The sequence below is a fragment of the Dryobates pubescens genome, chromosome 2 (genome assembly GCF_014839835.1).
Source record: "Dryobates pubescens isolate bDryPub1 chromosome 2, bDryPub1.pri, whole genome shotgun sequence".
Classification (NCBI taxonomy): Eukaryota; Metazoa; Chordata; class Aves; order Piciformes; family Picidae; genus Dryobates; species Dryobates pubescens.
In genome coordinates, this window is record NC_071613.1 from 30,594,569 (window position 1) to 30,620,829 (window position 26,261).

At 38.0% G+C, this 26,261-nt stretch overlaps 1 protein-coding gene across 4 annotated transcripts in view; it reads left to right on the forward strand.

Annotated features, from left to right (window-relative positions):
- The first annotated feature begins 399 nt into the window (after positions 1 to 399).
- SESTD1 (SEC14 and spectrin domain containing 1) overlaps positions 400 to 26,261 on the forward strand; it is a 54,252-nt gene continuing 28,390 nt past the window's right edge. Inside the window, exons 1-7 of one of the 4 annotated variants that reach the window (XM_054174014.1) lie at positions 400 to 535; positions 3,565 to 3,632; positions 4,080 to 4,179; positions 12,326 to 12,405; positions 18,018 to 18,126; positions 21,605 to 21,695; positions 23,596 to 23,709. In XM_054174014.1, coding sequence (XP_054029989.1) covers positions 12,351 to 12,405; positions 18,018 to 18,126; positions 21,605 to 21,695; positions 23,596 to 23,709 — 369 coding nt within the window. In that variant the 5' untranslated portion in view covers positions 400 to 535; positions 3,565 to 3,632; positions 4,080 to 4,179; positions 12,326 to 12,350. Of the gene's footprint in view, positions 536 to 636; positions 907 to 3,564; positions 3,633 to 4,079; positions 4,180 to 12,325; positions 12,406 to 18,017; positions 18,127 to 21,604; positions 21,696 to 23,595; positions 23,710 to 26,261 lie in introns of those variants that run through there. The other 3 variants (XM_054174027.1, XM_054174020.1, XM_054174034.1) reach the window with 3 other exon arrangements.

Here is a 26,261-nt window from a genome sequence, read left to right on the forward strand (position 1 = left end):
TCTGCAGTGGGACACGTACTGGCCAGCCCCATGCTGGATAGCTATAATGGCCCCTCAGTTAGTGACATGCGACCAACGCGGCGGGAACGAAGCCCAGCAGCGGCCGAGCCGGGTGGGGCCTGGCGTGGCCGAGGCCTGCGGGGTGCGGCGTTCGACACCCCCTAGCGGGGCGGGCGGCGCCGCATTGTCTCCCGGCGGGGTGGGGTTTCGTGCTGTCTTTTGGCGGCCGGTCCGGGTCCCGCGCAGCTGCCGTGGAGGAGCGGGTGGTACTGTGGCTCCGTGGGGGTGAGGCAAGTGCAGCGGAGTGGAGGCGGGCCCGGTAGCGCCCGGTGCTTGTTGTCGCCTTGCCGACGGAGGAGTGGTCGTAGCCGCCCCCACCTCCGGGGGCTACCGCCAGGCTAGCAAGCCGGTACCGAGGGCTCTGCCGGCATCCGTCGCAGCCTAATCGGAGCTGGCGGGTTCAGGCTCCGCCCCGCGTCCACCCGCCCTGCTGCCGGAGTCCTCCTATCCCGGGCATACGAAGTGCCGCAGCCGGGTAAGTAGCCGCGTCCGCAGGAGCTCGTGCCTCGCCCCGGTCCTGTAGCGGGGCCTTTCCCCGCGCAGTGCAGGCCCTGCGGCCTGGCTGTGCTTTGTTCCCCGGGCGGCGGCGCTGGAGCTGTGGTGCGTCCCGCTCCGCCGGGTAGCAGCTGGCTCCCGGCCCTTCCCGGGGTGGCTGTGGCCCGGCCTTGCTGCACAGCAGTCCTCTTGCACTCGGCCTTCTGGGCCGGTGTCGCAGCCCTGCGGTAGACCGGAACGCCGACCGGAGTATCTGGCTGCAGGCTGGAGAGTGCGTCTCCTTCCCCGTCACGGTTCCCTTTCCCTTTGTGGGTCCTGATGGCCGTTCCTGGGTCGGAGGGGGCACGCCAGGTCGGTACAGCCCAGGGGAACCCATGCAACAGGTTTGAGTATTGTTTGAGTTCGTGCCGCCGCTACCTACGTGGCCGCAGTGGCGTGGGGGCTCCCGAGCGGCCGCTGCCACCGCCGGTGGGGCCTGCCTTTGTGCGGGGCTGGCGGCCCCCTCCCGCCGGGCGCTGCCGTGGCCACTCCGCCAGTGTCACGGCAGGCTTGGGAAGTAAGGAAGGAGAGAGCTTCGGGCTTGGGATAGCTCCCCGGATGGAGACGGGGACTGGACCTGGCGCCCCAGCTCGCCGATCCACTCGGCTTCTGGTGGGGATTTTCTCATTGCATCGCTGCTGGTCAGTACGGCGGGAGGCTTGGGGGTGTGGGGGAAAGGTCGACTCACGGCCGTGTCACTGCCCAGGCGTCAGGCGCTCCAGGATTTGTGGAAGCACTGCTTGTTCGGGAAGCTGATTCATTGCTGAAGCAGTGGTTGCTCAGAGCCATGACTGACATTTCTTTGCTTTTTGACAGGCCCATTGTCGAATTACTTTGCCTTTCCCTTTATAACTGTAGTTTCCCATGGTGCCGCTTAACAGAGCTTTTTGGCCAGGGAATTGTTGAAAGGAGATTCTTTCTTAAAGAATTTGAACAAATGTGTGGAGACAATTAGTAGAGAATGAATCTTTGGGTTTTTTTGAGTTTCTGTAATTTTTTTAATAAGCAAAGCCAGTAAGGCTTACACAGATGAGTATTAGTAGGTGGTTTTGTCAATTCTTTCATCTTTCTTCATACTAAAGGAAATACTGCTTCTCTCCATTTTTAATATTAAAGTCTCTTCATTGTCCTAACAACTGGATGTTGACATTGCTCACACATTGAAATTCACTGTGATGAGGAATTACTGTTTTTTTTCTACTCCTTTCCCTATTCTGTGATACTGTCTGCTACAAGTCAATGTATGGTAAATAATACGTGTCATTACATTATAGGAACAGTAGTGGTTACACTTTTGCTCTCATAAGGGTAATTTTTCTAAGGAATGTGAATTTTTGTAATCCTAGTGCCTTTGTTTACACCAAGTAGAAACTTGGTGGACCCCAGAACAGAACTGAAACTTGATCAGGAGGGCTTTCTGCTTAATAAGGTGCTGATCATACTTTCCTCTGCCAGGTGAAAAGTAAACAAAAAACCACACAAATGAAAAAGCCCAAACAAACAAAAAAGACAACCTCCCACCAAAACTAGGAACCAGCGTTTTTTTTTAGTAATGGATTTTTTTATTTTGCAGTTCTTTACATCATAGATTGCTGCTTGAAGAATCCTGTAAAATCACTGCAGCCAACTCTTTTTCTCAAGGCAGTGTGCTAGTAGGTGATCTTTCATTTGCCTTTTGGATGATGTGTAACATCAGTTTTCACAGAAACAAAAGAAAAGAAAATAGGTGTGTTTTTAAATTATTACAAGAAACAACACTATGATGTTTCCTGGCATTGTAGACTGTAATTCTAAATGGGTTGTGAAATTACGTGTAGACAGGGTAGATGTACACCATTTTGTTATTTTGCAGCAGTAGGACAGTCAAGTTCAGCTCAGTTTCTTGCTGAGTGGTAGTAGGGAGGGGAACTGCAGGTCCTTCTGGAAGAGACTATTGTGTGTTGATGGTGACTTTTAATACTATGCTACATAACTGTCAAGAGTCCTTAAGAATCTAATATTAAGAGGAACCCAGTGACTTTGAATACTTGGGAAAATGCAGAATACCATCAATAGGTAGCTTCTGGTAAAGTAGGCATAACCTACCACAGGGTCCTGTGGGGATAAGAAACGATGTTGCAGGATTTCCATTGTGCTTCTGTTCAGGCTGTCTTGAGTGCTTCCTATTGATTTTTCTTTTCCTTATCTGTAGGTGTGTACTCTTTTCTTCTCTCCATCTTTTTAGGGCCTCTGTTTTTTTGCCTGACTTGAAAACCTTTGTTGGTAGGAGGCTTTTTAAAATGTAAAACTTTTAAGACAGATTACTAATATGTAATGACTGCTGTATCTGAGTAACTGTGTTTAGCATCTTGACTTCATCTGTAACACAGTGTAAGCTAATTTTGAGTTTTTGGGTTTTTGTTGGTGAGTGCAGTTCTATAAATCGTAAGATTTTATGCAGGTCTTAGAGCATCTGCTGAAGTCTGATGCTTAACTCTTAATTCTGCATCTTCTAATACAAATAGGGACTATGCTATTTATCTTTCTTATTTCAAATTATAGTTTGCCTTTGAAAATTTTGTAGTAGTGATTAACTGAGTTTGTAGGAATGCCTCCTCCTTTTCACAAAAAGCACTATCACTGTTCAGTTTTGCTTAAAGCTGTGTAGACTACCTCTGACTGAAAGCATACTACAAGGATTCTGGTTCTTGTTACTTTCCCACTGCTTCCGGTGCTGCCTCAGGAGCATTACTTGCTAATTATAAACAATGTTGATCTCTACCATATGTTTTGGTAGAAAATACAGGATTCCTGCTGTCCCACTCAACTTGAATGCCTAGCTTACAAGTACTTGTGAACATATAATGGAAATATTGACTGCTCTTACTGTGTCAATTTGTAGTAAACTCTTGTTTCAGGCTTCCCAAGAAATAAAGTTTTAGATTGACCATAATTTTAGACGTTAATACTCAAATACTTTTTTTCATTTAGATTTGCAGAATCCAGGATCCAGAACTCAGACTTGTATCTCTAACAAACATTGCCTTCCACTACCAATGGTAAGTAAAATCAATCTCTTCCAGAACTAAGCTCTTTAAGTTTTCATGCAATGTATTTGGTTCTTATGAAGCATTGACACTGATGAATACATTACATAGAACCATATCGTTGTGGTTGGTTTTACGCAAACTTATTTAGGCTGTAACTCATGCCTTCTTTAGGAATTCTGTTTGAAAGAAGAAGCTGTGGTTGGAGGTGAGAGTATGGAAAGAAGTGTTAAAAGCAGAGGTAGATTGTTGCTACTCTGGGGTTGATAAGCTTGTGTAGAGAAGAGAAATGAGACACTTGAGCACCTTGAGTGAGCACATAGAAAGATGCACTGCAAACTTTTACTCTTTAGACTAAATGAGAGATGGTTTTAAGGTAAGGATTTCCTTAGAGCAGACACTAAACTTGACAAGGAAGCAAGTGAAAATCAATATGGAGTGTTGTTTTCCTGTTTCTAGGTGAGAAGATGAGCTGCTGCATTTTGGACAAGCTGAAGTTTGGAACAGTGGGACATAAAGAACCTATTAAGGAAATTACAGTAGTTAAGAGGAGATGAAGGTATGACTTAGGGCTTTGCAGAATCAATGATTCAAGGGAGACAGCTGTAGTAGGCACATGAGAATTCAGAGTCAAGCTAAACTTGCCACGTATTGGCAGAGGGGAGTTTGAGATGTGTTCTTGGTTATCTTGCAGGATAAATGTTGATTGGACCAAGTAAGGTCAAAAGAAAAAAGACCGTTGGAACAGTAAGACTAATGGATTTGATGTTAACTTGATGTTTTGGTTACTAAATGATATGTATGACTGAACCTGAGAAAATAAATGGCCCTACATGAGGGAGAGGGTCAGGATGGACACATCATGTGGCGATGAAAGATGGCAGGCTTATCTAGGCTTCAGTGTTGGTAACAGCTTAATTATTTCTTTTCAATTAATGTAACTTCAACACAGGTTGTCCATTTTCTTGCTGCTAGCATAGTATTTGATAATTTTTTCATGTTACATTTTAATTTGGCTCTAGAAAATAGTATCAGTGGAAAATATGATTGTTACATCTATGCAAGATGCTCCAGGTAGCAGTTTAGAGAGCTTGATGTCTGTGTTCTCTGAAGCATGTGACCATTTGTTTATGGTAGTGGAATGCTATTTTGAGGAGGTGGGAGAATTGTGGTTGCTGTGGCCAGTTTGTGATTTGCAGTTGGAATGTTCAGAATTTTAAGCTTGAATACAAAAACTGAAGACATCAGTGCAAGTCATAAGAAAGATTTATTTCTCCTGCACAAACTAATTCAGGAGCAGCATAGATCATTTTTATTTTGTGTAAGAGTGAAGTAACATAAATCTGGAATATTTTGAAATTCAAAAATGTGAATGAACAAGTTATGTACCACATCTGGCATATTTCCATCTCCTCTAGTTTCATGTTTGGTTTAGAGTAGCAGAATTCTGAAATTACTTTTTATTCTGTATGAAGGTTTTTTAGTATCATCCCCATTGTGTCTACCTTTTTATTCAGTGAGGCAGGGAAAACCACTACCATAATTTAAAAAAAACCCAACCAACATAAAAGAAACCCCAACAAAACCACACCAAACACCCCCCCCTTCCAAGCCAAAACCCAAATCTACAACAACAAAATCCTGAACCAAACCAGCAGCAAAACCCAAATGCAAACAAACATACATAGCCTCCCAGCCTCCCCACAAACAAACACCAAGAGGAAGTTTTTCAGGATGTTTCAAGATCTACACACAGTCTTAAGGTGAGGAGCCTCTTGATCAAGTGTCAAACCCAGAGTTTTAGAGATCTGTAAGCAGGCTTTCTATTAGCTTGTTATTTGTTTTCCTGTTTTGAATCACTTTCCCCCACCTAAAAAGGATGACTGCTTTTTTGTCTGCTACACTTGTGTCCATATGCTCCACCCTACATTTCCTCTCAAAAACGCTTGCGCTTTCATATGCTCTGCCACTCTAGATGGCTTTCAGTTTAGAGGAGCATTTCTTTTAGCTTCCATTCAGTAGTTGTTGTTCCATTCAGTATATGGAGCTGTGAAGTGATTCCTGAGGGTCTGAGCCATACACACTTGTAGTCAATGCCAAGTATGTGTATTGTTGTGAAATTGTAGATTTTCTTATATGAATGTTATGAAAGGAACAAGAAGTTCTAATCTTGCACCCTAGAGGAATGTGATTTTTCATTTGCTCCAGATTGCCAACAGTTGCACTCATCAGTGCAGCTGTTTATATTTTGACTTAGCTGCTAATGACCCAAATTGTCTAATCTCATTCCTCCCCCTCTCTTTGTCTCTCTTTGTGAAGTACTGAAGGTAAAAGAACTTTTTTATTTTCTTCCAAAATTTTTTTAGTAGAAGGAACTAGGAGTATGTAATTTTATTTTACTATTAATTTATTATTTTTCTTCTTCCCTGAGCTGTGACTAAAAAAATATTTCTGTGAGAGAATTTACAATCTGTGTGATTTGTGTCTTAATTTCAAGTGAACTCTTCACTAAAATTTTAAGAGCTGAGATTTTTTTCTGTGTTTGGGTTTTTTTTTAATGGGCTTTAGGGAAGTGTGACCAGAAAGAAATCTTGTCTGTGCTGTTTTGAACATAGCATTTCAATTGACTTACTGCTATGTGGAAAATGGTGGAAGAAGCAACCTCTCACTTACAAAGGATTTTTAGTATTCTGTGGTCACTTGATGCTGCAAAGTGAATTATGACTGTACCAGATGACTGCAACTTCTGGTTTGGTTGCCTCTTGAAGGGAGAGTATGAGGTAGATCAGTCTTCTGTTGCCTGTGGTAATGTTCTGCAGGGGCAAGCTTTAGGGTTCTGCAGGAAGGTAAACATGGTGTCTCTCTGAAGGTCTGGAAGAAAAACAATACAGAGATATGTCCAAACCCCGTGATTTCTTTACTATTCTAGATTAAAGAAGCCTGAAAACATAATTCAACATACACCATATGGACCTGGGGGCTGGAAAGGGTACAAAACTCTAGTGTTCTATCATTTTGTATGTTGTGTTGTGATGTTGTTAGAAACTTCTGCAGTGGTTCCCTTGGGCTGGAGCAATCCTGCTGTCTGTGAACATGACCTCTGAATCTAGAGAAGGGCTATTCTTTGAGAGAGAACTAATTGCTACACAGTATCCTGTGCATGGCCTTCTGTTATGAAAAGACTGCAGTGTTGGTATTGTGTTTCACAGCTGTAAATACAGATGTTATTGTTCATCCTCAGTTACATTGTTTCTGTTTTCTTCCCCTCTGACACTTGTTCTGAGGAAAAACTTGCATTTTGTGAAATGAATAGTTGACTGAGATCAAAGTTCAAACTTGTGAGCACAATGTCTGTTTTGGATAGCACAATCTCTTACTCACTTGTTCTCTCTTTGCTGGCTCACTCTTCATTGTATTGTTCATGACTTCTTTTTGCCATTCATCAATTTCACTTTTCACAGCATGCTGAAGAGATGAAAAATGGTGGGAAACACACATGGAAGATGGGTTAAATAGAGGATTTTTTTAACAGCTTTTTGAAATTCTGTTATTAGCTAGTTAGAAGACCCTATTGTACAAGCTAAGACTTGAACCTTCCAGGTGAAAATGGGGCAGAAGAAATGGAGTTTTTCCAAGCTTAAATTTGACATGATTGTGACAATATGCTTTTGAATCATGGCCTAGCAAGATGGTAACTCTGGATTTAACCAAAAACTGAACACGCTATAAATCTGTCCATTCATCTGTCACTGGCTGCTGAGTTGAGAGTACTGACTATTTATGCATAGTGAAACTGACATTCAGCTTTAAAATCAAAACAAGCTTGCATGTCCATAGCGTCTACTGATTCTGTGGGTATTATTTGCCTAATCCTTTGGTGTGAATTAACAGGTTTTTGGAAGGGTATTGTCTTTGTATATAACTTGAAAATTAGACATAATTTAAAATGCCACTATGCCCTTTTCTGTGGATGGTTTCTACAGATAGTCAAGAAAACAAATAAAAATAACAAAATGGTTCAAAAAAGCAAAAAACTTGGTCTTCCCTAGATATGCTGAGGTGTTAGTTCTACTGAGGTCACGAAGGGCTCCTGCTAAAAAATTATTAGTGCTGCTTATAATAAGTTAAAAGCACTGTATTTGAGTACTAAATTGATGTTCATCTGTTGGGGTTTTTTGTTATATTGAAACTGTACAGCTGAGTAACTCAGATCCATGTCCTCTTCATTTGAAGACAGCATTAACAAATGAATGTTTAGAGACTCTTTTTACTTTTGGGGCAGTTTGTGGTTCTCAAATTACCCTGGGTTATAAGCCCTGGAGACCCCTTCATTTTTGTTATCTGTATCTTTTTGCCTCTTAGGTGTGGGAGAGATGACATCCTTTAATATAGCTTTAAAGGAAGGTGAAATAATTGTCTACATAAATAATTGTGATATTCAGCTTTCTCTGCCATTTACACGTGGATTTGAAAGCATGGAGTGATGTTTTGTGTGCTGAAGTTGGCATCAGGAAAAACTTGCATGTTGACATGAGGAAATGAAGCTGTTAATTTCAAAGGTCTACAATTCAGAAGTGGATTTTTAAAAGAAAAAAAGAAGTCATCCTGTGTGATTTTTGTGGTATTTCAGAATGTCCGTGCATGATATTGTTTCTGCCTAGGCTTGCAAGCTGCTGTAGTTTTGAATGTAGCTGCCCATCTGCTGCTTGTTTTTTTTATAGGCAGATCTGCGCAGTTCCTTCTAATCTCAAGTCTTCTAAAACATTAATGAATTAAACATCACAATACTCTTGTAAAAAGGGAATTAGATGGAGGGACTGAATGAAGACTAAAAGGGATAAATGACTTGCTGAAAGCCATATGTATATTTCATAGCAGAACAAGAAACAAGCCAGATTCTATTTTTTTTATTTTCTCCTCCTGACTTTCAGTTCTGTGCTTAACAAACCAGTTACTGTCTTGTTTGATATATGAGGGAATAAAGTACTCATTCTTTGAAACTTGCAGGGGTTGCTAGTGAACAGACTAATGCTTTTAAAAACCCTTACACTGTGTATTGAGTACTAAATATTTCAGGTCCGGTGAATTTGAGTAAGAACATTTCTATTAATTCTAATTGAACCTGAATTAATTTTGATTCTTGATTTGTTTGAACAGTGGTTTCCACTGGGCTGTTTAGCATGAAAACATGTGTTACTTGAAGGCCAGCTCCTCTAACATCTTTAGCCATCTAGTCAATGCAAGTTTGTCAATGTCTCCATCACTAACTTTCAAAATGTTTTTTTAAACAGTGTCTAGATGTTTGGTTCTTATGTGATTTTGTTTTGTTTCGGTTTGTTTTTTGAATTAGATGAGAGTGATGATATGTAGGGGAAAATGCAGGTTATAGGCATTAGGAAATTAGGCACTTGCGTGCTGAATTGTATGTAGTTTTTATTGTGTGTGAGTTTTGTGGCTTTTGGGTTGTGTGTGTGTTGGGGTTTTTTGTTTGTTTTGTTTTGTTTTTGAAAGAAATTTTAAGTTGAGTAATGCAGTGTAATTTACAATCTTTCCTGATCCTAGAAGCGATAGGGCATGCAGCCTACCAAGTCATGATTGCCTATCGTGTTGGAGAACAGCTTGAAATACTTTCCTTTTTTTTCTGTTCTGAAAGTTGTGGGGGTTGGTTGGTTGGTTTTTTACTATTTGTTTACTGTGTCTTCATCCTCTTACCCTCCCTGTAGTATATGTCTGTTTCATTTAAGTCTATATTAAAGATAATTTTCTGCACAGGTTGTATTAGTTTCTTCTTGATGAGGGTTTGGAAGAATTTGGTATTTCACTGGAACACCTTAAAAATACCTAGGTTTGAAGTATATCTATTATGTAAATGTAATCTTGACACTTTTCTGTGGAAATCATCAAAACAGTGTGTATGTTGTTGAAGATTAACATTACTGATTTGTAAGCCTGAAGGCCCAGATCATTCTAAACAACTTCAGTGAGGTTCTTCAGTGTTTAATGTGTCTCCTATATCCACAAGTTTTGCCATTGGGCATATGGTATTTTAATTGGCAAAGTAGATTGCAGGCAGGTATACTGCACTCTAGATTGTTTCTGAAATTCAGTAAACAGATTTAACCTCTGTAAAAATTGAGTATCTAGAAGTTAGGTCTTTTGTTTTGGAAGTGATAAAATTTGATAAAACCCAGCTTCTTGGAAGTAGCTCAATTTCCTTAAATGAAATCTGTTCTCTTTGGTGCTCCTGTTTTTATTCTGTACTTTTTTTTTTCTATTTAATGAGTCCAAATGCATTCTTTTAATTGATAAATAGATGCTGGGTCTCTTTCTTCCATCTGAACAGTGGTGTGACAGGGACCAAAACATAATTATTTTCTCAGTCTAAATTGAAACCTTTATGGTTAGTTCGGGAGCCTGTCATTTTTGTCTTCCTCTGAACAAGTTAAAAAGACGTTATTTAGACCTACAAACGAAGTGTGCATTTACTTCGGCTTTTTAGCAGTGTACCTTTTTAAAATGCCTTTGATAGCTCCCAGTGAAAAGTAAACACCAACTGTCTTGACATTGTTTCGCTTTCCGATATTTAAAACAAACCAAACCAACCAACACAAAACCCCCCCCAAATCACCACCACCAAACCCCAGCATTTAGTTTAGTACATCCTGAGATTCTCTGGAGTGTTGAATACAAAGAAGGATGTTAAATTTAATTTTTAAACCTGAAGATCTTCTTGTGTATTCTCATCACCTGCTCCAGTGGGAGCTTTCTTCTAGATCAAGCACAGGAAGGCTCTCACGGAAGACAGGTAATTGAAAACTTCAGAAGTTCCTGGAGCAAAGGCTAGGTGTTTGAAATGATGGTGGCAAAATGATACAGTTGTTCTAATTGTTCTGTCTTGCCTCCCTCCACTCTGAACAGAATGCTTCCTTTGTTTCCAGGAAATACTGAACAAAAGAATTATTTTGATCCATCTACAGTGCCGCTACTGTGGCAGAAAGCCAGGCAGTGCTTTCATATTAAATAAACTGGTCTTTCACAACAGCAAAGAAGCATCCTTCCTGGAGTCAGTAAGTTGATGCAAACTTCCATTTGTATTGGAAAGTATGAAGACAGTGAAGTGTGTGTATAACCTTGGACTTTCTTCATTGATTGTAATAAAAGAGCCATTTGTAATGATTTTGAAATGTAAGTTGGGAGAGGAGAGGGAGAAATCATTACTGACTGTGTATTCCACATCTTCAGGAAAAAAAGAATACTGCCAAAGTTAAATAGCTTGGGCTCATTTGAGCATAGTTTTGAGAAACAAAAATGACTGCATGACTCATTGTTGCATAAAACAAAACTCAATAAATAACCTATAAACTTTTGTCTGAAGCATTCAGGAAGCTTCAATAGGATGCTTATTTGAGTAATTGTTTAAAGTGTGAGCTGTCCTGGGACTCAATTTCCTTAAATTTGTTTCTATAATGTGGGAAATGTCTAATTAATAAAATGGACAAAAATGGCATTTGAATATGGTGATTTTGGAAGAAGGGATGCTAATATTATGAAGTATGCATTGAAATACAGAAGGACAGTTAAAAGATACTGAAATATTATTTCTTTTTCATAATAAAATTGTTTATTTTTTCTGTTTGTTTGTAACGAACATAATTCTTTAAAAAAAGAGATGGAATAACTATTCTGTTTTACCTCAAGCTTTCTATCTGGAGTTCTTGGTTCGATTGGCTGGCGTCGTTGGGGTTTTTGTGTGTTTTGTTTTTGGTTTATTTTGCCCCCTCTATCTCCTAGATTATTTGCAGTTTTGATTCATTTAACTTCCCTCCCTCACCAGAAACAAAAAGTTCTTTTTGTGTGCATGAGTGCTGAAGTATCCAGGTGGCGAGCTCCATGTTACAGTCTGAAGCCCTATGCCTGGAATTAAATTAAGAAACCCAAACAACTTACTTGATCTGTTTTTTATTTTGACTCTATACTGGCACATACCTAGAATTACTCATTTCTGTGCAACTATGAATTCGGAGTGACTTACCAGCAGATGCCAGTTACTGCTTTGTGTAGGCTGGAAGAGGAGATTGCAGTTCAAGCATTCTGTTGATTTGTCAGTGGAACACAGAAGTTTAATCACAGAGTAGTGCAGTTGATAATGCAATAAAATGGGATGAAGATGAGAACAGATTTGAGGCAAAAGTAGCAGAAGCATTTCTAGCTATAGGTTAGACATACTTATTCCAACTGCTGGATGTTTTGGGGTTTTTTTTGTTTCTTTAATTTAAAACCTACTAATGGCAGGGTAGTGGCAGTGTCCTGACATAAATGTAGCATAATGGATTTAAATAATTACTATATTCTTGGTAATATCAGATTATACAAAGATGTTACTTTATTTACTAATTTTACATCTGAATCAATGAGTACATGGAATATATACCTGTAAATTAATTGCAAATTAATGGGTTTGGGAAATAGGGCTTTTGTATAAATCTTCTCAGTATCCTTGGTTGAGATTCTGCTTTGATTTTTTTTGACTATGTAAATATTTAATTAAAATATGTATGGTAGTGCTTTTTTCTTCAGTATTCTTTACAATACTTTGGATTTTGGTTATAGTGCTCTGTACAAATGTGTTTTGGCCATTGCTCATTCTAGTGAACTGTTGTCAAGCATGCAAAATTGATTACAACTTCCAACTTCTTGTGTTTCAGAGCTGTGAAAATTATCTGAAGTAGAATGGAAGCTTCAGTGATACTACCCATTCTGAAGAAAAAATTGGCTTTTCTTTCAGGTATGTTTTATGTTTTTCTCAGTTGGTTCCTCCCTGTGTAATTTGGATGGAAATTTTGCATTGGTTACTTGGATTTGCTGGATATATTGAACAAAAATATGTTGTTGGTTAGTGCTTTGTCATTCTTTCAAAAGGATCTCTGAAAATTTTAATCTAATAGCCAAGTTATTACTGTCCTGAAGTTTAAGTCTATATCTAAAAGAGTGATTTAGCAGACACCAAGAATAATCCATTCATAATTTTTTAATGTTGTTTTAGAAATAGCAAATGTTTACAGAATTTTCCTTAGAAAATTTTTTCCTTCTTTTTTCTCTCCTTTATTTCCTCCAAATTAGAAATGGGTGGAAACGGAATTAGCCACACATTGCAACATTCTTGGTTTTGCCAAGTAGTTAGTTCAAGCCAGGCTGGAATTACTGTTTTAATAAAAACTTCCTGAATCTTTGATTGAACATAGCTTTCTTTTCTCTGATGCCAGACAAAAAAAACACCCAGCATAAGAGAATACTTAAAACGATGACTGATATTCTCTTGCTGATATCACTGCTGACATAGATGGCTGTGTTGACTCTGGGTGTTTGTTTGTCCACTCTAGGGTAGGTAGGTAACTTGCAGAATACTTCTCAACTTTACAGATTGACAAGTAGTGCCATAAATATTGTTGTCATAGTTTATTTTAATCATTCTGATTTACCCTGCTCTGGTCACTTGAAGTGAAACCTGTTACTTTTTGTTAATGGAAACTGTTTTGCTTTGAATTTGCCCAGAGTCCCCAAGAACTGCAAGTCAAACAATTCCTATTTTAAAACAAACGAAAAAACCCTCCAAACTCAGCTTACATTAAAGCCTGAGACAATGAGCAGTTTCTTCTGCAGTAGTAGCAGATGCATAGTATGTTGATTGTTCAGCATTATATTGCAATGGGAACTTCTTATTAACTAGAGTGCGTTTTTGATTTGCTATTAAAACTGCCTGATACATACTGAAATGTAGATGTTCTTAGTGGAATCTAATTTGAGTGGCAGTTTAAATGCTAGTAACCTTTTCCAGCTTATGTATTTTTAAATAGATTTGACCTTTTTGGAATTGTATAATATTAATGGATACTATAATGAATGATAAAGATTCATGCAGTAATTCTTTTAAGTGTTCTTCAGTGTAGGTGAAGGAACTTGACACAGAAACCAGTTCTTCAATTTTATTTTAAAGCAGTTTTATAAATGCAAACATTAATAATTAAAAACAAGAGAAAAATAATTTTTTTTAGGGAAGTGCTCTCCTGTGTTTTCGATGTTGAAGTCTCTTGTCATTTTTGAGTTAAATTGGTACGAATAATGTTAGCTCTACCTTGTTTTTCTGGAAGCAAAACAGAATGGTTTGTAATGGTGCAGTGTCTTCTCCTCAGATTTAAAATCTGTGTCTATGTAGCTTCTATGCCGATAAGTCATTACAAATAGCAGGGGAGAAAAAATAGACAAGCTACTGGCTTGGCAAGAAACCCAAATAACCACTTAAATGCAAATTTACTTATTTTTTGTGTGTGAGATGCTCTTGTTTCTATCTTAAAATCAAATGTTTGCACTTAATAAACTGTGCCACTCTTTCTGAGTTACAACACACATCAAATTGATTTTTCTTGGTTTTATTGAGATTTAATTCTAAGCCTAAAGACTCAGTCTGAGTGTAGCGCTATTTTGTAAGACAAGGTGGTATTGTTTGCCATGCATAGACTCATGACGCCATGGGGTTTATCTCACTAAGCGTTGTATTCTGGAAGCAGTGGTAAATATTTATACAATGTTTAATTTTTAGAAAGGAGCTGCACACAATGAAGGTCAAAGAAAACTTGTTCTTAACTGGTGATTTTAGTTGCTATTCCTTTAAAGCCCCATTCATGGGGTTTTTTTTCCAGTATTTCCTTTTAGAAGTACAGTTTTGAGTTAGTGGTTCTTAGATAGCTAGATCAGTTATCAGTCATAATTTTACACTGAGGATAAGAATTGGTGATAACTCCTAGGTTTGTTTTCTGTTGTTTGGTTTTTTTTTTTTCCTTTTCTTATGGTGTGTGTGCGCTGTGGCAGGTTGACAGAATATTTGCCCAGTCTGTGTATATGCTTCAAAGCAAGAATGCTGCGTAAAAATCACAGTGTAGGCAGAATACAGATGTTTGAATCTTTTCTCGTGGTGTTTACAAGCTGGGGGAAAAACCTGTCAGTTGGGAGACAAGATGACTGGTCATGAAACTGAATAATTTAGATAATTACTGTGGTCTTTTTGTGAAATGCCAGGAGATTATAGCTTTTGGGGTTTTGTTGTGCTTGGTGGTTTTTGTTGTGTGTTTTTTTTGTTGTTGTGGTTTGGGGTTGGTTTGTTTGTTTTGTATTGTTTATTGTTTAATTTATTTTTGGTGGTGGTGGTTCAGCAAATGCCGCTTCAAGTGCCAATGCTGAACTTGCTTTTGTTAGACCCCATTCAACACTGGAGACTTTGAAGTTTTTGTAAAGAAAACATGAACTACTAGTAATACTCAATTACTTCTATGGGGGGAGGTGTTTTGTCTCATGAATCCAGATGTAATTTTGAAGAGAGCATGTCCCTTCCAGTTAGGAATCAGCTGTGGCAAGACTAACTTGCTATAATGCAAGAAGAAAATGTGGTTTTCTGCAAACCCTTCCCTCCCCAGCCATGGGGGAAAGCTGAACTCAGAAGTTTGTGCGTAGAGAGGTAGAGGAAGCATTAGATACAGTTCTTACAAATACCATATACACTGGAGTCTTGAGCTGCTGCTATAGGGCCTGGAATTTAGGACTCAGAGCTGGTTCAAGGTAGTTTTTCTACTCTTTCCTCCAGAAATAACCTCTTATTTTCTTACTTTCCTATCACAGACTCGCTCAGTTTAAGCGCCAAGTTCTGTTCAGTTTGTGGTTTAAATTTTTATTAAAACTTCTGACAGTGTTTCTTTATTCCAGTAACTTTTTCACAGTTCTATTTCACAGTGTGTAACCCTTTGTTAAACCTGACAGTTGCAGATTTTAGTTTCAACAAATTTATTTTCTATATTCCTAAAAACTGCTACCCTCTGTTCTCTGATGATTGCCTATGGATAAGGAAAGATCAGATGATGCCTGAACACCTAATAAAAGGCTTTATTTATTTATAATGTTTTATTCTTACTGAGAGATGGTGGCTGTTAAGCTACCACTGAATCAGTATGGCTTCTGAAGTATTACTACTCTGCATCCCCAAACTCTGGGTGTTATGTGTGCTCACTAAGCAGTGTAGCAAGTGGAGACAAAGTATTTTTTCACTCCCAAGTGTGCAGGTGAGAACGGAAGTCCAGTTTTTAAAGCAATGAGCTGTTTTTCCTTTCTCTTTTCTTCCCCCTGCCATTCAGAAACAGAGAAGGATGGACAATTTATAAATGACTTGCTTTAAACTGGGATTTTCTTAGTTTCTGTCCATTTGTTCTCACTCATATAGCACTGCTCTTTAATTCTTTTGTTTGGAAATGCAGATATTTAAAAGCCCATTGCTGTTTTCCAGCAACAATTCTATCCTGAAAAAAGCAAAATGGAAGAGAACAACTATTGCAATGTGCAAGTTGGAATAGTAGGTCCATTATGAAGATATGGAAACTGTGTGTGCATTGGTGGATATTTAATGCTTTTTGGGGAGTTTGCACAGCTTTGGAAACAAAGAGGAAAAACAACTATTGCAATTAAGATGCTACCATATGTTGTGTAAACAAACCGCATTTTTTCATTATCTTGCTTGCATCTCTAATGGATGGAGGGAATTATGATGTCAGTGTATGTTTATCCATCTGCAAGCATTACTGTGCTCCTATGCTTTTGTCCTATTTCTGCACAGCTGTTACTATTCTGTGAAAAGTTGTTCTTGCTGATTAGATTGAACTTTACTTCTACCAACATTAAATAACTTTATGAAGGCAAACCATGATTGAATGGCTTTATTCATGTGAATAACAAGAATAAAGGTATTCTTTCTCAGGTTATGGAAATTTATTATGCTTATTTGTAACCTGAAAGCAGAGGTTATTGTTATCTCTGTACAATTTTTCTAAAATACAGAGAAAATTCTTTAGTAATTACCTCCTTACATGTCCTTGGATGGCTCTGGTATTATCTTTTAATAAAATAGCTAATTTATTATAACTTATTCTAAAATATTGAATAAAATTGGAAAGGCTTTCAGCTACTCCTGATTATGCAAACTGGTTTAGTATAGAGATGGGTGTTAGTTTAAAAAAAAAAAAAATTAGGAAAAAAAAATCTCCAAATGTTTAAAAAGACTGAAGTAATGATATAATAAGCCATAAACTTAAGCACAATATCCTTCTGGAATATATCTGGGTTTGTTAATGTTCTTTGCTTCATGTGCAAATTCCCCTTACCCACTTTTCATACTTTCCTTCCAGTTAACCTCCAACAAATTATTTGATTGGGATTTGAAATTAAAGGCCCTCTTTTTGTTGGTTATAGACACAAAAAGATTAAAGAGCAGAGAGTAAAAAACAGCAGATAAGATTGTTTTCTCAAGATGATGACTATAAGACCTATGAGTTGCTCCAAATTCAGTGGAAAGAAGTCAAGGATGCCTTTGGAGGAGTTAGCAACTATTTAGGGGTGAACGTTTTGGTCTCAAGGCCTTCTGTCTTCAAAAGATCACCGGTGATGTGTCTGTACTTGGACATAGGGTGATAACAGAGTTAGTTGCACATTTGATATCCTTCACTCTGCAGCACTTGACGACTGACCCTTTTGGGGACCTCTGTCAATATCAATTTTTCATGTTGTCTTGTCCATTTAAGCTCTGATTAAGAATTTAGTCCAGATCCATTTAGGTTACTGGTTCAGAACTATGTGACTCAAAATTCCATCTTTCAGAAGGCCAGAAGAGAAAATATAAGTTTTTAACAATGTTTTTAAAAAAATTTATTAAATAAATTGTACCATTGCAGAGACTTTTAATTATATTTTTTCCTGTTGTTGTTTTTATATGTTTGCATAACATTTACCTGAAGGATTGCATGTGGAGATAAAAACAATTGTTTTGAAATACTAATCTTAATGGTGAGGTGACTGTTGGGTTTGTAATTGGGTCTGGAAATCTTGCATGTTTGATGAATGAGCTAGAAATTCAAGGTATGTGCAGTGGATAGCTTCTGTGGTACAAGATCCTCCTTTGTGTAGTCTGTTCCTGGGAAGTGTTGTATTCCAGTTGGAACTGCTGGGTAGATGCTTATCTTGGGAATGTACCAAGTTTCTGAGAGGCTGATAATGTAGATGGTCTAGGAGGTACTTTTAAACAAAATAACCGATGTATGCACAAGTAATGCTTCTGGACAACTTGATTTGTGTTATACTGAAACTGTTAGATAAAGAAACAATGACAGCTACAGGTGATATTTCAGGCTTCAGAGCATAGATCTTGACGTGGTGAATGAATCTTCAAAACCGAGAGGTGAAATGTCAATTGTGATATTCACAGCAACTTTAAAGATTACTTTTAAGATGTATGTAGCTACAAAATATTTAATTTACCTTAAGCCATTACATTACCCTTCTAATGACTTTTTCCCCCCGAAACAGGAGGGAAGGACAGAAGAAGTGGCCTCATTCTGACAATTCCATTATGCCTTGAACAGACAAGTATGGATGAACTGAGTGTCACACTAGACTATCTTCTAAGTATCCCAAGGTGATTTCAAAGGCATTTTGTTCAGGGCTGCCTTATTTTTCATGGTTGGAGGGGATTTTTAAATTGTTTTTTCTTTCTAATTGCCTTTCAATACCAAATTGACTTCACATAAATGTTTATTTAAAATGTGGTAATGTCTGACTGAATTAGAACAGAAATCTATAAACAAATGAACTAAGGGATATCTAGTAATGCTTGTATACGTCCTTTTATTCTTTATATCTGGATTTATTGTTTCTTTTTTATGTGTGTGTATTTCCACACTCCTTCCTTGGGATATCTTTGATAATTTTTAAAAAATGTTCACTTAAATTAATATGTAAATTAATGAAGCATTGACTGAAGTTAAAAAAAGCTTCCTCTTCTTTCTTAGCTATGTGCCTAGTATTTATAGCTTGTAATGCTTAACCGTGCACTGAGTCTGAAAACATTTGAAGTCTTACAGAAGTTAGTGAGCACCTCAGATGTAATGTGAGGGTACTGCTGAACTGTGCTGAACGATGATGAGTATCTGTCATCCAGATCTTGCTGTAAAATCATTGTTTATTAATTTCTGTGCATGTAACCCTGCAAGCTTACAGTGTCAGTTCTTGGTCCTAGCTTAGTTCACTGCATTTTTTTCTTAGGATCTGGAGATGGATCTTTATCATGGATTATAAAAAAAGAGAGATGCCTTTTGGATAAATGATTGCTTTTGTATCCATTTGAATTCCTTTTCTGGAAACAGGAACAATTTAAACAGAAATTGTTTGATGTGCTTGTCTTATTGCAATCTTAAATGTTTTCAAAACACAATTCATTGATACAATTTATTTGTAGTTAAGACTGTAAAAAAAATTCTGATTGGGGAGAAAAGCAGAGAGTAAACTTAGGTTCCTTACAGGTAAAACACCAATAGCTATATGAGTGTTTTGCACAATATTTTAGTCATAGAAGTCTTAGGGGGTTTTAGACATCTTGTCTTTTGTGAAGTGATGAAAATCCCAAAAGGTATCAGCACATGCCATCCTGTTGAATTAAGGGCTGGCCATAGTTATGGAACAGTGTTCTTGTTCTAGCAAGTGTTAATTATTCCAGTCTCATCCTGGTGTATGTTTTTACATATGTTAATGTAAAAACAACTGAAAATACAACTGAAGTATTCTTTGCTCCATACAAACTGCAAAATCTGAAAGTGAAATTCAGCGTTTCTGCTTTAATATTCTTTGTCAGTCATGGAAAAAATGACCTCAACTTTGTGGCCGTACAGGAAAAAAATCACTGTTGTTTATCTTTGCATGTTGTTTTTAAGTGAGAAATACAAATAGTTTGGCTTAGGAGCTTGCCTTTCTTTGCTCCAAAAATACTTTTTTAAAGGACTATTTGAAAAATAATACTGCTTGAAGTAAAGAGGAGTGTGGGGAGGTGTGTTGTCCCAAAGCTAGATAGCTGTCCAAGAGACATTAATGTTACTTTTCCCTCTCAAGTTCTATGTGCAGGATAACATAGTGTATTTCACTTAGTATCATCATAGTATCAGTCAGGGTTGGAAGGGACCACAAGGATCATCTAGTTCCACCCCCCCTGCCATGGGCAGGGACACCCCACACTAGATCAGGCTGGCCAGAGCCTCGTCCAGCCTCGTCCAACTTCTAATGCAGTTAGTGTGGTGTATATCATAACTATAGCTGTTCTGAAAATTGTGTCCAATATTTGAGAGGTGTAACTGTTTAGACTGTCTTGAGTAAAATTTCTTTGTGGGGGGTGGTTTGAAGAGTATGTATCTGTCTGTAAAGCTTTCCTAAAACTTAAGATGACTTATTCTTAGTGTTCAGAGTTACTGTTATGTCTTTCTTTGATGCTATTTAAAATTATCAGATTCTGGGGAAACCTTTTCAGAATCCAGGAAAAATAAAAATAGCAATGTTAAACTGTTGTCATGTATGCTAGAGTTTGCTTACTTTGTTATATTCTTTGTATTGTGGCTTAAATCACAAAGTAACTTTTTCTGTTTTTAATTGGAAAAAACCAAACTTTTATGCAAAAACTTGTTTGTGTTGCCTGGACTTTTCAGAAGTGGTGGCTTACTTTTGAATATGGCTTCTTGTTTGAGTCTTTTGGGGTTTTTAATAGTTTTAGTAGTAGAGAAGAACAGATGCTGATATTGCTAAATTTCACTGAGCCTAAGGAAGTCATCTCTTAGTATGCTGTAATAATAGTTTTTAAAAGTAGTAGTAGTGTGCCTTTTGATTATTTTTTTTTTCTGATTAAATGTTGCATGCATAAAGCCTGGATGTTCAGAGGGCTTCCATAAAAATTGAGTGTGATCTTAGAAGTTCCTTAAAAACAAAAGCATGTTTGAATTGGCAGCCTACTTTGCATTTTTTTTCCCCTAAATAGCCTAGTAAGGTGAGGTTTCACCCCTTTTTTAAAATTCCAAGGTAGGTTTGTTTTCCATCTATACCTGATGAAGTTCAGCTCAAACATTAACAGTTAAATTTCTTGGTGTAAAGCATACTGTTACATGAAAATTACTTTGTTTTTTCTAAAGCTGTGGAAATCACAGAAATGGCATTGTTTGGTAATTGCAGATTTGTGTGCTGAAGATGATAATCCTTTTCTACTCCATGTAAATGTTAAGGATTTTAGCTACTCATAACATTGCTGGGCACAAAAATTTCAACCTGAGACAATGTATCTAATGTGTTAACTAATGCAAAAATTATGGGCGCAATTCCATGCCCTCTTTTGGCTGCTGTGCTGGTTTTGAGGAGCTAATGCTTCCCAGCAGTTGATGTCCAGAGGTTGCTGCCACCATTGAACACTGCCCAGCTGTTGTCAGCAGCTTGTTTCAAGTATCAGTTAGAAACAAGATGGAGAGGTCATTGTGGGAATACACAAGGCGTGAAGAAACTATTCACAACTTTCTCTTATTTGGTACTGAAGTAGAAGTACATTTTGAATTTTTGGTTTTGCAGCTGTTTTCAGCAGATTGGAGTTTTTCGTTTGTTTGGGTGGGTGGTGGTGTGTTTTTTGTATTTTTTTAGGATACACAGACTCAAACCTTAGAAAAAAAAGAGATTGTGTTAGTTTATAGTATTCTTTCTTGGAGATCCACGTGCAAAGCCATTGTCCTTGTAGAGGCTTTTTGTGCACTGCAATTTTCTATATGTTCAGGAAAGAAACATAAGCATGTTTAAAAGGCTTCCTGCTTGGACATGTATCAGGTGATACATAACTGTATTCCTAAATCTGCACCAATTCACAAGTAAGAGTATGAAAACTGACATCTTTGTCTTCCTTATGAAACTGCAAAGTTGTAGTTTGAAATATCTGTTAATGTTCTTGTGTTAAAATTAAAAGTGATTTCTGAATGAATAAACTTAACGCTTATAAGACAGTATTTTGATAAACAAACTATGTAGCAAAGATCAACATTATTGTGATATGACACTTGTCCATGAATTTTATTTTTTTCTAAGTGTTTTTCTTCTTTTAGTGAGAAGTGTAAAGCTAGAGGATTTACTGTGATAGTGGATGGCAGAAAATCACAATGGAATGTGGTCAAGACGGTTGTGTTAATGCTGCAGGTAAAGAAAATTTTATACATTCATATTTGGGCATTCTTAGAGTTGAACCTGATAGCTGTGTCATTGTAGAGGCAGTAATGTCTTAATTGAGAAATAGACAATTAATGGTCTTAAAAAACAGCAAACTGGTTCTGTGATGGAGTTCTGTGCAAGAAGAAACAGTCTGAAAAGCAGATGATATACCTCACAAGTTAAAACAGAGTTTTAGTTAAATACAGAAATAGACTTCTACTGTGAGTAGCCTGAATGTCTGCAGGACAGCAGCTCATTCCGATAGTGCAGCTGAGCAGGTGCTGATGGAATCAATGTGCTGTACTACTTGCTTTCCATTGGAATTGGCTATTGTTGACTTTGTTGTGTGTAGCACTCCCAGTCAAAAATTATTATTGCTATACCAAGTAGGAGATGGAAAAAAGTGGCAATTCTCAATTAAAGAAATTCATAGCAACTTTATTACTTGAGCTTTTCAGAGCTGTGGGGTTACAATGAAGTCTTATTTCTGCTAAATATGGTAGGTTATTTTCTGGTCTTGATAGTCAAAGAAAATACAAATTACAGCACTCCTGAGTAGATTAAAGAACTTGGACTACTTCCTTTCTTATTGCACAGATGACTTAGCTTTATCAGAGCAGTTTTCCTCATAGATGAAGCCTCAAAGTGTGTTAAATACAAAACAAATTTGTTTTGTTGTCCTTTTGGCTCATTATTGCTCCTGGGTTTTTAAGCCCATTTCAAGGTGTCTTTCACCTTGCCTAAGAATGCATTCCTATTAATGGAGTTATAATGATTGGATCCACTATGTTTTGATTGTGATCTTGTCTGAACCTTCATGTTAGCTGATGTGCAGTTGTGACATTTAGTGAGAACTTCAGCTACTGGTGAAGGTATCTATCTGCCTGTGCTCAGATTTCACTGGCTTCCCATCAGCATGCTTCCTGACAGAAACCTGCAGAAACATGAGCTGCATATCTGTACCTAACTTGAACCATTAAAGGAAGATTTTCCTATGTAAATTGATCACTTGTGCAGACCACTTGAAATTTCTTTCTGCTCGGACACCTGTAGCTCTCAAAGGTGCTGGCTGGTCATCAGACTTACACTTCTGCAACAGAAATACTGTCTACTTTTAAATAGTTTGTGCATATCCATTGACATGGTGTGAGAATGAGATGAGGTATTTGAAGAGAAATCCTGTATTTTGTGTCACCTTTGTCTGTACTGTGATTATCTAACTGTTGCTTATTGCTATAGCTGATGACTTAGGAGTAATCAAGAGTCTCTGTTCCTTGATCTACATTTAGTGTGACAACATAAAATCAACTTTATGAAATGATGATGAAATTACTACTTTAGGCTGAGAAATGTTTTTCTGGTAATACTTTTATGCATTAATATAGTGAAATGTTCTATTAAGCCTTTTCATTGTAGTCTAAGCAATATGTACTAGACAAATAGAACACAATCTTGACATGTGACTTAATAACAAAGTGTACAGTTTTTTTCTAACTCTTATGATTACTTTTTCATTTTACATAGTGTATGACATTGGTTGAGAACGTCTTCCTTACTTTTTTTTTTAACAAAATGCCATAAATTAAATCTAGAGAATAATCAATGTTTTTATGTACTAATGTAGCATGGACTAATGGTTAGGCCTCAGGACTGGGAATGAAGAGGTTAGATTTTTATTTTCAGTTCTGACACAGTTTTGTGATGAAATTTAGTGCAATTGCCTCCAAAGCATGGTGGAACTGACATGTAATGTTGATGCAGCAGACTTAGTTTAATTTCTGTCTGTAAATTTTCAGTTCTTGAATAGATGATGACATGTTAATGGAATTCAGTTCTGTGGTAAATGAAGGTTTAATCCTGACTTTCACTTTTTCCTTTTGTTTTACAGAATGTTGTTCCAGCTGAGGTATCACTTGTTTGTGTAGTAAAGCCAGATGAATTTTGGGATAAGAAGGTTACACATTTCTGTTTTTGGAAAGAGAAAGATAGACTTGGCTTTGAGGTATGTAGAATTTTCTGTCTACTTCAGTCAGAAATAGCATTTCTGGAATACTAGAATAATTAGATGAAAGTTAATATCTCCTGAAAAGTAGCTATATTCCAGGTGCTTTGTGCATATCCTTTACAAACCACAGTGGCTTTTTAACTTTTTCCTTCAATAAAAATATTAAGTAGGTCTCAAATTAGATATGTATGGCATTTAATGCTTTGTTCAGCAAGAAGATAAAGCAGTTTGCATACTGTGAAATTTGAGTAAGAAAACTGTTGTACAGGGTTTAGTGTGAATGCTTTTCCATGACTGCTTCAATCAACTGTAGAGATGCATGTTGAATGCTTGTCACTAAATAAGAATAACCATTTTGAAGAGCACCTTGTTACTGTGCCATGCATCTTCTCTCAGTTTTTGATTTCTTTCGACATACATTACAAAAGTGTTGATCCTTCAGCTGCCAGTAGAAGCTAAAACTGTTCTTAGCGTGTGAAGCAGAGTGTGTACAAAATAGTATATACTAATGTTAGAAGTTCTGTTCTTTTGGGGATGTTAATGGAAGCTTCATTTTTAAAAAAGTTATCTGTATTGTCAGTCTTTTCCAGTCACTTTTGAAGATAACCTTCTTGAACTACAGCAGGCTTGCTGTGCTCACCAATACTAAAATGTCTACTTGCTATGTGAAAAGCTCTCAGCATTTTTTCTGTTAAAGAGATTCACAGAATGTGAAGGGCTGAAAGGGACCTTGAGAGAGTCCAACCCCCCCTGCCAAAGCAGGATCACCTATACCAGGTCACACATGAACTCATCCAGGTGGGTCGTGAATATCTCCAGGGCGGGAGACTTCGCAAACCCCCTGGGCAGCCTGTTCCGGTGTTCTGTCACCCTCAGAGTGAAGTAATTCTTCCTTCTGTTTCCATGGAACTTCCTATGCCTCAACTTCTACCCATTGCCCCTTATCCTGTCATTGGGCATCACAAAGAGCCTGGCTCCATCCTCTTGGCATTCATCCTTTACATATTTATAAACATGGGGTTTAATGAGGTCACCCCTTAGTCTCCTCTTGTCCAAAATGAAGAGCCTCAGCTCCTTCAGTCTCTCCTTGTAAGGAAGATGATCCTTCATCATTATTGTGGCTCTGTGCTGGACTCGTTCAAGTAGTTCCCTGTCCTTGAACTGAGAGGCCCAGAACTGGACACAATATTCCATGTGTGGCCTCACCAGGGCAGAGTAGAGAGGGAGGAGAACCTCTCTCGACCTACTGACCACACCCCTTCTAATACAACCCAGGATATCGTTGGCCGCCTTGGCCACAAGAGCACATTGCTGGCTCATGGTCAACCGTCCATCCACTAGAACTCCCAGGTCCTTTTCCCCTTCACTGCTCTCCAGCAGGTCAGTCTCCAGTCTATACTGGTACATGGAGTTGCTCTTTCCCAGGTCTAAGACTCTATACTTGCCCTCGCTGAACTTTTAAATTTCTTCATGCCCAACTCTCCAGCCTGTCCTAGTCCTGCTGAATGGCAGCACAATCCTCTGGTGTGTCAGCCACTCCAGCCAGTTTGGTCATCAGCAAACTTGCTGACAGTGCACTTGGTGCCCTCATCCAGGTCGTTGATGAATATATTGAACAGCACTGGTCCCAGTACTGACCCCTGAGGGACTCCATTAGATACATTTTGCAGCCTTGTCAGATGTTATGTGGTCCTTTCTGATGGCAAGATTAGTGTTCTTGAATACTCCTGTACAAAATTTAGTTCAGGGAGAATGGAAATTGGAAAGTCCTGTAAGTCCTGAACAGTATAAACCTACAGACCCTATCATCTAGAGATACTGTCGTTCATTTGTATGAGCTGTGTCTCATTAACTCTTGCATCACACTTCACCTAGAGTACAGGACTTCATTTTTAAGAAACCGTTCCTGCATGTGAAAGTGCTCTGGGGTTAAGGGGTATAATTCCTGTTTGCAACCAGATGACTAAGCTGCCTTTTTTGGGTTTTTTTGTTTTGTTAATCTTTTATCTGCTTTAAAATTCCTTTTATTATTACTTCATTTTTTTTGTAATTTGCTTTAGTGTCTTAAAATAAGAAAATCCTGCATGTATTGCTTCAGGTTGTATATTTTACAATTTAAGGTTATCTTTTCTTTTTGAGTAGTTCTTTAAAGGCAAATTTGAAAAGTAGCCCAAGTTCAACAGGCAATTCAAAGAATCTATGCATAGCCACTTGTACCTTTTTGAAGTCTGCAACCAGAGAGGTATTCACTGATGAAGGTAGTGAAGTGCCTGGGATTTTGGTACTGGAAGTGGTTCCATGATAATCTTGTGACTTTCATTGCAGCTAAACTTTCTTTGGTTTCTGTCTGCCCCTTCACCTGAATCTCCCAAGGGGATTGGCAAGGAGGTGAGGTCAAAGTATATTTCCATTGTAAAGTTCAGCATGTGGCAGCTCAGTCATGGCTTCTTTAATAAAAACCATAGGTATGATGATGTCTGTCTTTTATAAGCTAGCTTATTGTTTGGAGTACAATGAATGTACTCAAAAGGATGACTAAACAGCTTGTC